Source organism: Vanacampus margaritifer, chromosome 3 (genome assembly GCF_051991255.1).
Source record: "Vanacampus margaritifer isolate UIUO_Vmar chromosome 3, RoL_Vmar_1.0, whole genome shotgun sequence".
In the NCBI taxonomy this organism is placed as follows: Eukaryota; Metazoa; Chordata; class Actinopteri; order Syngnathiformes; family Syngnathidae; genus Vanacampus; species Vanacampus margaritifer.
The window spans coordinates 22,411,580-22,428,396 of record NC_135434.1 but is presented as its reverse complement, the minus strand read 5'-3'; the positions used below and the strand labels follow the sequence as shown (position 1 = coordinate 22,428,396).

Below are 16,817 nucleotides of genomic sequence, written 5' to 3'. Positions count from 1 at the left end.
CGTGACCATAGGTGAGGGTAGGAATGAAGCTCGAGATCCGTCTTCACCTCGACAGACAGATACAGTCCGCATCACAGCAGACGCTACACCGATCTGTCCGTCAATCTCTCACTCTATCCTGCCCTCATTTGTGAACAAGACCCCAAGATACTTGAACTCCTCCACTTGGGGCACAGCCCGGAGAGGGAACTCCACCTTTTTCCGACTGAGTTATATGAACAAAAGGAAATAAATATTCAGCACCAGAATGAAAGAAATAACTATCTGCCCCTGTTCTAAGTGGACAAACATTTTCAATTATTGAAAAAATCTACCTTCTTTGCTTCCTCCCTCATTCATCCTCTGTGTTCATCATTTGCTCTCCCTCTCTCTGGGATTTGATACCTATCCTTCTTCCCCTTCTCAGCTATCTGCTGCTGCTTCTTGCTTAGCCTGTGTTATGATGATGGGGATGATGATGAAGATGATGAAGATGATATTTCCTGTTCCAACTGTTGGATTCTGGGTCATGGATTCCCTAAGGACAAAATGTGAGGAGGTGCAGGAGGAGGAGGAGCACGTGAGGGAGAGAAGACTGAGAGCATGTAGGAGGAAGCTAACAAAGAGAAGACAAACCGTGTCTCCATCAGGTCTCGTATGGAAGCCACAGAGGGTGCAGATCCCAAATGATTGTAGTAGGGCGCATCATCTTTCTCCAGGGCTTGTTCTAAGAAACAGAGAAACTCAATCATAACAAAACCATTACGGCACTTTGGAATTTTGTAAATATATTTGATTTGTACAACTAGAATATACATTTCATTCTGTACCACATGTAATATTATCAGCAATGCATCTGTTTAAAACGGCAACACACATTGCAAATAAAGCTACTGCTTTATGAGTAACTGAGTACAAACTGAGTACAGAGAGTAAAAACTGATTACAACTTGATGTACAGTACGTTAACCTTTCACACGTATTTTGGCTTGTATATTACCATACTGTTAGCAGTGAGGAGGTAAGAACCGTACCGAAAGTGTGCATCGGTCTCTCATGTTCAGAGGTAATAAGAGGTTTGTCTGCAGAAGCACCTGGGCATGGCTCAGAGCAAACACTGGAATCACAGCTATGTCCTGTACTTATGTAACATTGAGGCAGTTCATTTAAGTGCAGTGTTATTACTGGGGTTATTAGCCAGTCTTGACGCTTAGTAGAGGCACATACAGCAGCTGGAGCCGTTCCAAAGCAGTGCGTCACACAAAAAACGAATAATGTATTCAAAGTATTTGGATGTTTTTTCATCATGTTACTTAGTTCAAATAAATATATTGCAATATATGCAGAGTTGTGTTTAAAGCTAAATATTAAAAGAAAAAGAAAAAAAAGACGATTTTAGAGATAATACTGCATTGTAGAGACAGACTGGGTAGAAGCAATCTTCATCATGTAGCTCCCAGGAAGATTAAAAAAACGAGGCTCACAAACAGCAGAACCAACACAAGTAACTGTAAACACTAATCACTTGGAAATAAAAACTGTCTCCATATAATGTAATGTAATGTAATCTACTACTGTCCACTTATTGTGCTGTGTTGTTGTTAGGTTGTTTGTGTGTGAGTGTGGTCCAAAAATGGCAAAATTTAAAATAAATAAGTAAATAAATAAATGTGAAAATAAAAACAGATATAAAAATATAATTCATAAATTTAATAAAAACATAAATGGAAATGGAAATAAAAACAATAAATAAATAATAGTAAAAATTAATGCAAAAATAAAAAGAGATTAAAAAAATAAAAATGTATATGGAAATAAATACCAAATAAATATATAAATAGAATTAAATGTCAATCAATAAATAAAAAGGCTCTGCTCTTCATGCAGCAGAAGGCTCTCAGCATGAAATATGTCATGAAATGTTATTCAAATGAGGAGGTGGTCCTTATTGTGTCCTGGTGTGAATTATTGGACAATTGGTTGATCAACAAGTCAGTCTATGTCGGACTCTGCCCCTTCCACAGCAAGGAAGAATTCACACACACGAAGGAAGCATTGGACCTTGTTGTTTACAGGAAATTGTGTGAAGTTGTCGAGTAACTTAAGTCGCAAGTTGTGGTGACAGTGGATAAAATAGTTCATTGCTGGAGCTCTCCATGCAAGCCAGCAAGACTTCCTTGTCACCGACCTGTTCACTTTACCATTGAAAGGCAGTTTGCTATGGAGTCGGAGTCCAACCCATGACACGCTTAGGACTGCCCCCTCATTTAAATAACATTTCAACAATAACATCTACAGCATGAAATAAATAAATATGAGAGCAGAGCATTTTTATTTATTGATTGATATTTAAATGTACTTTAATATTTTTATTTTTATTTGTGGAAATATATACATATTTTTTATTTAATTTTTTTTTGTAATCTCTCATTTTATTTTTGTATTTTTGTTTTACTTTTATTTATTTATGTATTTATTTATAGCTATATATTTGGTTGTTTTTATTTCCTTTAATATTTTTATTTACTAAATGTTTTAATTTTATTTTTACATCTGTTTTTATTTTCACATTTATTTATTTATCTATTTTTTAATGTTGGCATTTTTGGTCCTCCATAGTGAACATCCATGAGGTAACAATAAATAACTTGCATTAAGTACCATGTCCAATTTCTGATGACTGTACTAATATATTGACACACATTGACTCACCCAGACAGGTGCAGGTGGGGAAATCTGCCTGCAGATCTTTAGAAGGGGTAGCCAACAAGCTCTTGGTAGGGGTGTCTAGATATTTGAGGGGGGACTCTAAAAACCCTTTCAAAGATGGAGAGAAGGGCAGATCATCCTTAGTGGGAGTGTCCTCTTCAGAGTAACAAGTGGTGGAAAGAACAGCTACATCGCCCATGGCTTCAAATTTCATCCGTTTAGGCATGGGGGAGGATGGTATGCTGAACGTTTCCTGTATCTGATTATATTGTGGATGCTTATCAAGTGGGGGCTGCTGATTTTCAGAGATGGAGGACTGGGGCTGCCGCTGCTCCTTCACTGGGGTCACTGGGGATGCTTGGTTTGAGGTAAGTTCACTTTGGGTTTCAGACTCATCTTTGTTGGCATCCATTTTCTCTTTGTTCATATGAGGTGCAGAGCAGGACTCGAGAGTGTGATTGAAGGATGGCTGATTCTGAGTGGTAGATGATGTAAGATCCAGGGCACTGGTCTGGGATTGATTCATGATCTGTTCTGCTGTAACTGTCTCAGACATGGCTTTGCTGGATGGTGTGTCTGCAGCTGAGTCCCCAAATTCTGCTTCAAACTGCAGGATCAGTTCTTCATACTTAGGGTCTACGTTTATGAGACCAGATAATTGTGAGGTGTTTGGTGGACATGTGGAGGTCAGAGATGAGGCAGTGCTAGCATTGCTATGGGCTAAACTACCCACTTCCTCTGACTCAGCATTGGTTTTATGGGCCATTGACGAGGGCACGGAGCCCATCAGGGTGGAATTGTTCACTGACAAAGTAGAATTAGCGGAAGAGGGAGTCATTGCGAGGTTGGAAATTGATACCTGAGATTGGGCTGGTGCAGGGAAGCCTGCAGCAACCGCCTGAGTGGAGTTACTGTGGGAGGGTAAAAGGGGCAGTGAACCCGGTTGCAGGTTATTCAGAGTGATTGTTCGGCCCATCATAAGGGCTGATGGTTTTTCCACAGTTATCTGACTCTTAGGCAGGAACGTTGGCACAGAGGCTTTTTGCTTGGTCTTTTTGATTACAATCGGTTTGGGTTTAGGAAGGAGAGGGCCCGGGAGCGTCCCACTCATTGTTTTAATGACAGGGGATCCTTGGCTGATTTTTTTCCTCTTGGGTTCCTTGGGATCCTGTTTTATGCTCAGATGATTGAAACCATTGGCTTCCATCTGTGGCCACCATTTTTTTAAGTTTTGGAAAGGCGCAGGGCCTGGTGCGCCAAAGCCAGGGGAATGACTAGAGAAGAGGTTCCTCTTGTAGTGAAGGTGCTGTTGCAAAGCTGCCTGAGTCGAGTGTCTAATGGCTGCTTGACCAGGAGACATGGGAGCACCAGGGTAGTGGCGAAGCTGCAACTGACTATTATCCATGTTGTAATGTGCCATGGAGGCGGAATAATCACCAAAGTCTGGCTCTTGCTTTATACTGGGTAAAGATTGCTTGCCCTGTACCTGCATTCCTCCATTCTCAGGAATCTGCTGTGCGGATGGGAACTTGAAAGATGCATTTCCGAACTTTCCACTGGTGTCACCCAGAAGCTGTTTGAGCTCTGACATTGGGTCTGGCCGAGCGTGAGGTGTACCAGCATAGCGGGACAGGCGGTCTTCAGAAGCTCCGTGTGGACCCCGTGCCCACTGCTGGGGACTTCGGCCAAAACTCTGAGGATTTCCCTGGCCTGGAAAGGGAGAGGTAGAAGCATGGGGGGGCTGGCCCTGTGATTGGGGCCTGTGATGCTCACAGGACACTGTTACCTGCTGGTCAGTGTGTAATCCTGGAGGGACGGACTGAGAGCGCGATGTTGGAAAGGTGTCTGCAGAGGATGGAATCAAGTTAGTGCAATTTGGAGTTGGAGATGAGAGGTTTTGGGTATGTTGGTGATAATGGAGGTTACTATCAAGGAGGGCTTGATCTGGGGCACCGGCACCTTGAGTCCCGGTCCCAGATAACTGTGTAAGGGCTTCTATGGCAATAGCTGTTTGAAGGCTGACATTCCTTTCCTTGGCTATTGAGAGCACCTGGGGGGAGCAGGGAATTGGAGGGAGTTTCGAGGGTACTTGGCCAGCGTGAGGACCTTTCGTTTGTTGTTGCTGCTGGGGGTATGAAAAAGTCAGGTGGTGATGGTGGCCACCATTTGTCTGGAGATAGGGCTGATTCTGCAGATGGGATTGCTGAATGTTGGGCTGTAAATGTGGGGAATCACTCCTTTTGCTGGTGTCATGATTCTCACTGATTGCCAACTTAATCTTCTTTTCCAGCCACTCAAGGTAGTCTGGACAATCAGGCCCTTCACAGTCGCAGTTCGGAGGCTTGCGGCCACGTTTTGCATGATTCAGTGCTGCCTGCAGGGTTTTCATGTCTTCTGCCGGTGTGTGGCTTGGGTCAGGAGCCCCTGCAGCGTGTCCGACTCGAGCCCCTCCAGCGCCCATTTCCCGGGTGAATTTCTCATACAGCTGCATCATGCCAGGCTGCACTTGGATGCAGGAAGAGGTGGAGGAAGGAGGTAAGGTGCCGGCAATGGCAGACAAAGTGACCAGATTGTGAGCATCTTCCATATCCACATGGTGGACAGGCTTACTTGGGTTTGCATAACTGCTGTTATGGTTCAACGACGGTTGCTGTTGAACTTTGCCATGTGCTGGCACCCAGCATTGCCTTTGAGGTACATCTGCTGCCCTCTTCTGCTCTGTTTCTTGAGATGTCTCGTCGTTAGGGTAGCAATTTACCCCATTGGACAGGTCCAGGCTCAGCACGCCTTCCTGGAGGCGGTCATGTGACCCAATTTCCATCTGGTCTCCACCTCTGGGGCCATCCAATGAAGTGACTTCTTGAACAGTCTGAAAGATTAAAAAAAAAAAAAAAAGAATAAATAGCATGACTTGAGTGACTACTATATAAACAGTTGTATACAGTACACTTAAGATGTCATTTTTATGCATTCCCAAATACAGTAATTAAAATACTGACAAATAACAGCATCTTTCCTTTCCCTTCTTTTGCTCTCTTATCCATGTTTCTCTCCCACCTTTTACAAATACACAAACACACACCCAGTGCTGTAAAGTCATATTAAATAGGTTACAAGGTAAAGTATGGAGTACTGCTTTAGAGGACAAATGACACGACAGGTAATCTACAGATAATGCCATTGTTGCATATTTATGGCAGGATTGTTGAACTATGCAAAACAGTCTGTTGAAAATTAACCCATAGTACAGGAAGACTGAAGAGTAAATGCAGAACAGGAATTGTCCTTTTGTATACCGGTTTTCAAGACTAAAATGTATTTCCAGTAAATGTGCCACACAAAAGTCTCCAAACTTTCAACCTCACATGACCTACTGTCTCAGGTGGGTGGGAAAAGTTAATTCTGCTGTTACAGATACCGGTTCTGGTAGTTTAGAGTTGTCTTTTTGCAAACATTGCACTTATTGCTAACAAAATGTGCATTAATTACAAAACTGGAATAAGTAAGCCCTCTGAAGTATCACTGACGTGCAACTTCAGTGTCCTTTAATTGTCTAAAAAGAAAATAACTACTGAAACCAAACTATTATCACAAGATTGATTACACAAATATCAAACTGGCCTGGGTTGCTAATGCTGAACTCACACCATGATTATGAATTTATTGTTATTTGCTAATTCACTATTTAAGTGGAATTTCAGTGCATGTATTTATAACTAATTCACCAACAAAATACTACGCATGAACAACATGCCAACTCATAAAGTAGGATTAAAGAGCTAAGGGAAGCATGACCAACATAGATCTGTCAAGAGCAAACATAGAAATCATTAACAGAGTCCAGGTAGTGGCCGACCATTCCAGAATGTAGAAAACAATTACAGACTGATATTGCGTCTTGGCACTTTGGTTGAAGCCATTGAACTATGTTGAACTGAATTTGGGTTTTACAATACAAGAGCTGTAGCAATAATACTTCCTTCAAAAAGAGAACAATGCTCAGTTATGATTGACATCAGTCATTATTGCTCAGCAAAATGGGCGTCAGTCAATGTTCATGTTCATTCGAAGTGGGCATCCATCAATAGGCAATCATTCGTCAGTCATCAATCCATCAACAAAATGGGACGTACGTCATAGACGAATATATATATATATATAGCCGCTCACTCGATCAATGAAAGGCAGTCTTGCAATGGTGGAGTCCAACCCAAGACACACTTAGGACCGCCCCCTCATTTGAAAACCATTTCGTCCTGGCAGTATGGACCAAAACTGCCAAAATTAAAAAATAAATACATGGCTGAATAAATAAATAAATTACTTAAAGTGAAAATAAAAACAGATATTTAAAATATAATTCAAAAATTAAATACAAATGTATTTATTTCTGCATATTTATATATTTTAGTTGTTTTTATTTCCATTTATATCTATTTTTTGGGATGTAATTTTCGAATTATATTATATATCCGTTTTTAGTTGCACTTTTAGTCATTTATATATTCATTTATTTAGTCAGTTATTTATTTTGAATTTTGGTAGTTTTGGTCCTCCATAAGGAACAAGTATCTAGGAAGGTAAAAATAGAGAAATAAGATGAGCCCCTACACACACACGACTATATTAAGAAAAACACTGCGTCCTGTGACGTCGTGTTTTGTGCGCATGCATGTCATTTCACAGATGCATTCCGTTCACATTTAGAAGGTACTTGTGATATGAATGCTTCATAAAAAAGAGGAGTTAAAAAAAAATCTCAATTTGCCATCATGCCCTACAGTATGAACAAAGTGCAAGTTCTTCGGTTCCTTCCACGCGATGAACACGCTTTCATGGCGGCCAGAGGCAGTCCTCTGTGGCCATGCAGGTTTCTCCTCACAGCCATTGGCCGGCTGCCATGGCGGGGTGATGTTGGCTCTGGGCTTATTTTCCCATGTCAAGACAACACCTCCGCTTAGGTCAGTGGGCCGTCAATTTATGCTTGTGTTATCACAGCATCCTGTTTCGGCTGTGTTTGGTTGACAAAAGTCTTTTGGTTGAAAACCGAAAATTCACTTTTGGACCATTTAGGGCGGGAAATCTTTAGTGACTGAATTTTCAGGGTATCCCCTAATATATAAATTATACAATATAATACATAAAGGGATACAATGTAAGTTGATGAACTATTACATCCTAGCCCAGTAGTTCTAAACCTGTGTTTGACTGAACCCCAGGGATTTGGCGGAGGTCAAGACACACACCTAACTCATATAATTTGTGTTGATACCATTTTTGGCCATCACTGGCTGCAGCTACATTGCATGGCCTATCTGTGCTGCAGGGAAGTAGTCGACTTGTGATTGTTGTGATGGTACAGTATGTCGTGTTATTCCTTTCTTGTTTTCATGACTTCATACTAACTATGTCGAGCAAGAAAGTAGCTGGATGAATATGAATTCACATGTAAAACGGAACGTGTGGTGTTCCACAGGGTTCAATTCTGGGGCCTCTGCTGTTTTCATTGTATCTTCTGCCCCTGAGTTCAAGTTTAAGAAAACAGTGGTGGTTGTTTTAAAGTGCTCTATAAATACATATAAAAGTTGAGTTAAGTTGAGTTGATTTGAGTGAAGGGAGTCAGTATTCTAACTGCAATATTTTATAACCCCCTGTTGAGCAATGCTATTCCAGCACAACTATCTATCTAGCTAAACTAAAAGAACACTTCATTAAGCTACATTGAGATGAAGAATACAAGAAAGAACACAACACTTTCTGAATTCATGGTGAAGACAGCCAGATTCAACGAAAAAGCTACTCTCCCCGTTCATTTTGTTTACCAGTAAATCCTATACTTATGTTGTGATATTTTTGGGGAGGAATCATTTTTCAATAAAGAAGGGTTCGGTGAATGCACATAGTAAACTGGTGGCGTTCACTACCTCCAACAAGATTACAAACCACTGTCCGAGCCTCATGCATTAGAAATCCAGTATGCAATTATTCAAAATGTATCCCATTACAATTGACAGATTACAATAGATGTACACAAGGAGTCAAATAATCCAATTGAAAGATTTCTTGGTTATAGGTCAACCAATGTCCAGCTTCCCTCATCATTCCAATATTATTATCATGAACCTTTGTAGTGTTTATTGACCGGACAGGGAATATGTTCAGATGTTTTGAATTCACCTTCTGTGCTGCGGATCCCAGGGGGTGGTGATGGCAGTGCTAAGAGGTGGTTTGGGGTTAGAAAAGAGGGGGTTGGCGGCTAACACCCGGCAGGCTAGTACGTGAGAGGCCCCATGTCTGCGCTATCAGCGACATCAGACGGGAAAGAGGAAGGGGGTGGGGGCCGTGTGCGGCTGTTATGAGAACTGCACAGTGTTGAAATAGACTGACTGCAACATCCCACAATCGCACACACTTCTGCTCACTGACACTCGCATTTTCTCACCATCTAAACATGCAAAAGCAACGTGGGAAACGCGAGTTGAGATGGACCACTAAGATGGATTTTGTTTGAGCAACATCTACTGACAATGTTGCAATGCACAGTTGACAGTTCAGCTTTTATTCCACATGACTGATCGTCACTGCTTGCAATTCAGTGACACTAACAGACAGTGACACTGTCATGCCTGCCGCTCTACATACAATGTGATATTTGATGTCATATTTACGCTATGGCCCGAACCTTCCCTCTCTTGGTCACATAAACACGCACAGACTTCTTGGCAAGCATCCAAAAGTGCATGGGGGTGGGAGGTAAATACCTCAGGAGCCCTTTAAATCCAACGCGACTCGTCAGCTCAATTGACACTGACAATGAAAATGAAAGAGGGAGGAGACAAAGCGTATAAAGAGCGGTGTTGCTAAGGGGCTTCAGCCACTGAGGAGACAGCTGAACCTAAATCCCTGATTCACAACACTCGCCATCCTCCTTCTTGCCCCCCTCCCCTCGCCCCTTCCTTGGCTGCCAACAAGGAGCATGAAGCCGAAATCCTGACAATATGAAGCGAGCTCAAGGACAACTTACGTGATGTGAGATGTCCAGACAGAGATAGCGGTCGCAGGGCAGAAGGCAGAGGAGCCGGCAGAGAGGAGCATGTGCACACACAAGCAATCTGAAGGTGTTGCCTAGTAATTCGTCCTTATTTCATCCAGCCACAGAGCGAGAGCAGCAAAATCCAGATGTGTGCTTTCACACGGCCAGCCACACGTAAAGAACACACCTCCGCCTAACACGCCACACGCCTTCGTCATTCTCTTTGCTTCCCCTTATGGCTGCCACTTTCCGTTCTCTCCTTTTTCTTTTCTCATTATCTCTGTCTGCTCCTCCCTTCCCTTTTTCAATATCCTCTTTCTTTCTTTCTTTCTTTCTCTGGGCTGCACATGCAGTCGGCTTCTCAGTCAACACCCTCCCCCCACCTCTCCTCTCTCTCTCCCTCACTCTACTCTCGTGCAGCCTTTACATCCATCTCCAATGCTCTCTCTCTCTCTCCCTCCCCAGTGTGTGCAGAGCGAGGGGCCATTATCTGAGCTACAGCGGGCACGTACGATGGAATGGAGGAGCGTTCAGTGAACAGAAACAGAAAGCGCTGTGGGCTAGAGTCAATAGGAAACAGCAGCACTGACTGCCTTGAGCTCCACCCAATGCACTCTCGTATGTCACATAGCACTGAAGCTTTTGGTTTTCCCATTTTAAGCCAGCATAGGACTGGTTTTGTCCGATTTCATGCATTGCATCTTTCGTCCATCAGTGAAAGCCGTAGGAAAATCGCGTTGCTTGGTATGCCTCCTGAAATTGTTGTTGTTTTCCTTCCGATTACATCCAGTTGTAGCGACGAAGCGACCAAGAGCGGTTCCTCCATCTCCGTCAGTTCCTCATGTGAAACCGGCAGTCGATGTCGAAGTGAAGTCGCACAAGTGGGAGTGTGCTTGTTGTCAGACTCACTAGACCTTCGGCAAACGACGAAAGGAGAAATCGGGAAAAAGGGAGTTTTGATACGTTTTTTTCACTCGGCAACATGGGAATGGAGATCGTATGAAAGATGCCGATGTGGGATCAAATTACCCGGTGGAAAGGGGGAGAGGGAAAATTGGATGACACTTTGAGATCAGCAAGCATGAGCAGCAAGAGGGTTAAGGTCTGTTAGAGACTGCATCAGCACAAAGTGTGAATTCTATGGAGAAGTTCCTCTTGCTTTATGACGGAAAAGCAAGGATGAGTCACTTTGTTATTCTCGTGACTGGCAGCGGAAAAACGTTTGCGTTTTCAAACGCACCAGCCTCGCCACCTCATCCTCTTCTCCGTCCACCAGGCCGAGATCGCACCGCCTGCTGTTGGCTCCTCACCATCATTCTACCATCGCCGTCGTTTTCAACTGCCAAGCGCTTTCTCTCGCTACTTGCTGGCTGATCAGCCTTTGCGGAGTCGCTCCTCTTCTCAACGATATAGCTGAGGTTCGGCACGCATCCGCAGCCAGGTGAAGGAGAAGAAAAAACATGGCTGCCTCCTCCAAAGCAGATATCTGACTGCTGCTGCGTTGTGTAATTCTCTTACATTACTGACCATTTGCAGACTTGGCCATTCTTTGACGGAACTGACTTCCGCTCCTACTTTGGTCTTTCTCCGTCTCGCTTAGCCTCCCCGCTCTGTCATTTTCTACAAGCTTTTTCTCAGTCTGCCTCCCACTTCCCCGAGCCTTTTCTCATTTAAGCTTACTGCAGCTTTCTTCGGTCCTGACGACTGTACAATGTCTGCCTCTCTGTTGTCACGCGTATTTTTGTATATACACACAGAACAGATGAACGTCATCCCCAAAAGCGAAACAGAGCAGCCTGAGTCTTCCAAGGGAAGGACAGAAGTAGAGCATAGGTCACATGACTAGAGAGGGCCAATGAGCGAGAGGAAAGACAGCGGGGAGGCGAGGCAGGAAGCACGTGTTGATGACATAGTGTAGTTGCATCATCGGCGTCATCATTTCCGCCCACCAACATGTTTGCCTTCGCCGCTCAATGGCACACGCAATCGAAAACTTGCACTTTCATACAACCAACTGTTCTGGCTCACTCCCCATGCAACAGTGGCACAGCAGTTCTGGTTCAACACTCGCCTTGCATCACATGCCCGGCACTCAAAAGTCTTCTTTGTAACGTCAACACTACACTCTGGTGGAACGCTAACATTAACGAACGTTGACTAACACAAACTGAAATACTGAGAATATAAGTGATGAGTGAAAACTGAATTTGTAGCTGAGGGAGCATAAAGAGTACAATAAAAATAAGTGTGAATTAAAAAAAAAAAAGTCAATTAACTATGAAGCTGTGCTAATCAGTCAACACGTATCATTAAAAAGAGTATGAATGGTGATTACTGTCCAGTATTATTGTTACTTAGAAACTAAGAAAGATCTCATTTTGGGATGAAAATAAGGATGTGCAAAATCTGGTAATATATATATATATATATATATATATATATATATATATACAGAAGCAACAACATAAGGTTCACAATCAGCTGAACATACTAACAAAAAACAATAAGAAACTAACTCAACTTTATTAACAGAACACTATGCAAAAACAACCGCATATGAAACTAAGTGCTCCAAACATATAATAATCAAACGGAAAACAAATAAACGTTAAACAATAACAAAAGCAAAAAAAAAAAAATTAAATGCAAATTTGCCAATTGTGGAACTAATAATGGTTATCTTATCTTATAACAAAAGCCTCGTCTCATTCGTTGAACAAACTACCAGGTAATTGCATGAATACAGACAGACAGACAAACAGACAGACAGATAGATAGATAGATATAGATAGACAGACAGATTAGATAGATAGATAGATAGATAGATAGATAGATAGATAGATAGATAGATAGATAGATAGATAGATAGATAGATAGATAGATAGAATACATACAGTACATACATTCATAACTATTTAAACAACATACTAACAAGAATGTATTTTGTATAATAATAAAATTGGCGTAAGACTTACAGTACCACTGCTGTAACCTGGCTGTGACTGTAATTCAAACATGAATCCCCAAACCTTATCTGGTCCAACTCTTACTCAACCAACTGCTCCCCTTTCACCGTTTTTTCTCCAATTGTCTTTACTTTGTCTCTGTCATTCTCCTTTTCTCAGCAGCACACAGGGAAGGTAGGAGGCATGACTGACTACACGATTCGATTCTGAGCAGCATGTTGGTTTGACTTGCATATGACTAAGCCTGAGTCATCTGTTCTTCCAAATGACTGCTAGCATAAACCCCCTAAAACACCGGCGTCAATATACGCGTTAAGGTCCTGATTCCGGTTTCTGAAACATTCGGAATAACCCGTTTAAAGGCAGTTATTCCCGTATACATAGTAAATGTAATCAATTGGGATATCCCCGAACCGCAACGCAAATAGACATCGTTTCCGCTTCTTACTTTCTACCATCAATAAAAGACAACAGATATTCATTTTTTTCGCCACACAAATACAGTAGTCAGTTTCCTCCTTGCTCTAAAATGCATCTGAGTTTCACCATGTTTGTTTACTTCTGCTTGTGTATTTCTGGTGGGGTGCATGTCACATACACATAAAGTAGTTCCTGTACTCTAAAGATTCCTGGCTCATAGAGCATGCATAGAACAAAAACCTATGCTCAGTTCTGTTCAGTGACGGTATTCCATTCCGTATTTATATGATCAAATATTCGGGTTGGAATAAAAGGGTAATTTTCCATTTTTAAAAAACTGGAATATGAGTATATTTGGGGTTTTGCAGATATTTACATGGCCTTGCTCAAACGTAATATTGCTAACATTACGGTTTTGAAAGCATTAGTGACTGCATGTAAACATAGTCATTGTGTGCAACAGCGGTGGCAGGTTTGAGTAATAAATAGCCTTCTTTTTATGTTCTTTATCTTTCACATCAGACATTGAGATTTCCATAGTTTTGTATCAACTTTTATCACTCATTTTCTAAGTTGAAATTGTTTTCATCCTTTCCTAGTTGCCAATAAAAGCTTACATGAGCATCATAGTCAAGCATGTCCTAGCTCCTCCTCCAATCACACACTTGTCAGCTGAATGTTTTTCTCCACTGCGGAATCCATTGACCTCCATACACAATCCCACCTAACCCTCCCCCACAAAACAAGCTTCATTGCCCTGAAGTCTAATGGCATCAAGGTCATCTGATCTCACTCTCTCCCCACCCCCTCACTGCTTTTGCTTTTTGCTCCATTTCTTTACCTTCTCCGTTCTCTTCCAACATGTGTTTCTCATTATAGGCACAGACGTGCGCGAAAGCAAATGCTGCTGTGAATGCAACAAAACATTCACACTGCTCACAACATATACAGAGCCAGTCATGGATACAATATTTGTTTCACATGCACATGACTACACACACGCACTTATACAGTATTGGACTGTTCACTGTGGTTCAGTGGGTTTATTGGAGGGTGGGACCAGAGGCAGCACAGAGCAAATACTGTTTACACTTCTGAAATACAACAAGAAGTTTATATTACTGATTGGAAAGAATGCCATGTTCATTGTAAGGTCTTCGCTCATTTTTAAAACAAAACTTTCTGAATGTCTAATCCACACAGGGACAAAATTACCCATATTATCATCTGGGCATAATTGTTGTCACTGTGGCTAAAGATCCATTTCGCATGTCTGTCTCACAATCAATTTCTGTTGGATCTCTGCGTGGAGTTTCTATGTTATCTCCATGCTTGTGCATTTTTTCTTCAGGATCTCTAGCTTCCTCCCACATCACAAAAATATGCTCCTTGGGTGAATTGGAGACTGTAAATTGATTGTTTGTTTGTCTATATGAGCCCATTCAAAGGCAACTGAAATACACCAGTAGTCTCGCTAATTAGGAGAAACGGTATAGAAAACAGATGGATAATTGTGAACGGCACGTCCTCAACAATTGCCCTTTATCTTCCAGATCTTGGGAAAGTACTAGTACCATACAAATAACTTTGAACTGAATGAATCTGCAGGTGATTAGAAATGACTCTGAAGGACTTCTCCAATGGTTTGAGTATTGGTCAATCCATTAAGTGCTTTGACAGAAAACCATGTGTATATTTTACATATTTGGGTTTGTACAGACTAATCGACTAGTCAATTGGGCAACTTTAAAATGTTACACGATAATGACATTTACAGCACGACGCCGACTAGTCACGATAGCATGTTTTTGGCTTCAAGGAGAGGCAGCGTGGCTTGTGGCAATAGATGAGTGTGCTGAATGAATTTAGTCTATCACCATAATTGTTTGAAATTCTCTTTGATTTCACCACTGTCCGGTGTTTCGAGAGGAAAGCAGTGCTTCATCAATACTGCGTGTAGTGAGGATGGGACGCTGCTGACGTCGACTAGGTGCGGAGAATACTTGGAAGGGGTGGATGAGATTTGTGTACTGTTCCTAAAGGGTCTTGATGTTGTGAGACACACCTTTACAATGTTGTGTGGACAACAGGGACAGTGCCTCTGGATTGGCACACCAGGGTGGTGGTACCCCTTCAAAGTGGACTACACCCGTACGCCTCCCTAGGCGAGGAACAGTGTGGTTTTGTGTCCCTCAGGAAATGCTTCAGGAGTGTGGCTTCCCGAATTACTTAATACGGGCTGTTCGGGCTCTGTATGATCGATGTCAGAGTTTGGTCTACATTAGTTGTGAGTCGGATTTGTTTCCAGTGTGGGTTGGACTCCATCTAAGATGCTCTTTGTATCCGATTCTGTTCATAACTTTTAGACGCAGACAAGGCGTTGAGGGGGTCCGATTTGGTGGCCTCAGTTTTGCATCTCTGCCTTTTGCAGATGGTGCGATGCTGTTGTGTTTATCAAGCTGCGATCTCAAACTCTCACTGGAGTGGTTTGCAGCTGAGTGAGAAGTGGTTGGGATGAAAATTAGCACCTCCAAATCTGAAGTCTTGTCTTGGTCTTGTTGGGGAGAGGGAAGTCTGAGCTTTGGTCTGAAAAGATGCTGCTCTATACATCTGGAAAGTTAAAATCAATTCCACTGGCCCAAAATTTAATAAAAACTCATTCCTAATTAAAGCAGGGTAGGATGAGGGTAAATCCCATCTACACAAAGACACCAACATCATGTATGTTTTTTGTGAATAAGTAGTGCCACTTATTGAACAGAGTGCATTTTATTCTTCAAAAACTTTCAATTGTATTTTTTTATGTATTGGTTGTGAATCAATGTATTTTGTGTTGGTTGCCAAGACTGAGCAATACTACCCGACATTCGGCACGTGCAAGTGAGCACGAGAAGCCCAGCTGGGGAAGGCCCCCCCACCCCTCCCGAAATACACACAAAGAAAAAGGAGGAGTGGTTTGAGCGTGAGGCGGAAAAAAATGGAAAAGGTGGTAGTGGGTGGGGGCTCGAAGGCAACATAAGGAGCACGGAGGGGTCTATTTTTTTTTTTTTAAAGAAGCCCCTTTGTATAATATAAGGAATTCAATCAATAGACAACATTTTTAGACAGACAAGAACACCTGACACGAAAGGCTACTGACAACAATGCAAGAACCTGGACAACTTCAGAACAAGAATTAGACAAATATGGTCTTAAATTATGTACAACTCAGACTTAAAAGAGAACAAGAGAAACAAACCGATTGACTACTGCATAGTGGGTGCTTGCCATCCTTGTCTCTCAGGTCTTGAGCTAAGATTAGCTCTCCATATGTCTAGTCAGGCGGAGCCGGTTTTAAAGGGCCAGTGTTCTGCCATGGTAACTCAATGTATGATCACGGCATGAAGTGCAAAAAGTGCTTTTTTACCGTTAGAAGCTATTCACATTTTTCAGTTGAGCTTATGTAGCTAAGTGCTGAGTTACAGCCTTTTTAGAAATGCACAAACTAAACATATTTGTAAGCAGTTTATCATGTCCTGTATTTGGATGCCAAAGCTTCACCAACCGATTATTTACTGCATGTTTTAATAGGCTTGTGCATGCGTGTATTTCTGTGTGTGTGTCTGTGAGATGGAAACTCGAACAGCTGTGGAGCTGCGTGACATAAAACCTGGCGCTGCTGCATTCATGTATGTAACGCGGACTCCGTGGGAGCTTCAGTCATGTGAGAG

The 16,817-nt window shown here is 42.1% G+C and overlaps 1 protein-coding gene across 3 annotated transcripts in view; it reads right to left on the bottom strand.

The window, feature by feature from the left end:
- tet3 (tet methylcytosine dioxygenase 3) overlaps positions 1-16,817 on the bottom strand; it is a 34,812-nt gene that overhangs the window by 14,298 nt on the left and 3,697 nt on the right. The window contains exons 1-3 of one of the 3 annotated variants that reach the window (XM_077561188.1): positions 12,697-12,838; positions 2,692-5,557; positions 616-706 (exon numbers count right to left, since the gene is read on the bottom strand). In XM_077561188.1, coding sequence (XP_077417314.1) covers positions 616-706; positions 2,692-5,557; positions 12,697-12,738 — 2,999 coding nt within the window. In that variant the 5' untranslated portion in view covers positions 12,739-12,838. Of the gene's footprint in view, positions 1-615; positions 707-2,691; positions 5,558-9,712; positions 11,505-12,696; positions 12,839-16,817 lie in introns of those variants that run through there. The other 2 variants (XM_077561190.1, XM_077561189.1) reach the window with 2 other exon arrangements.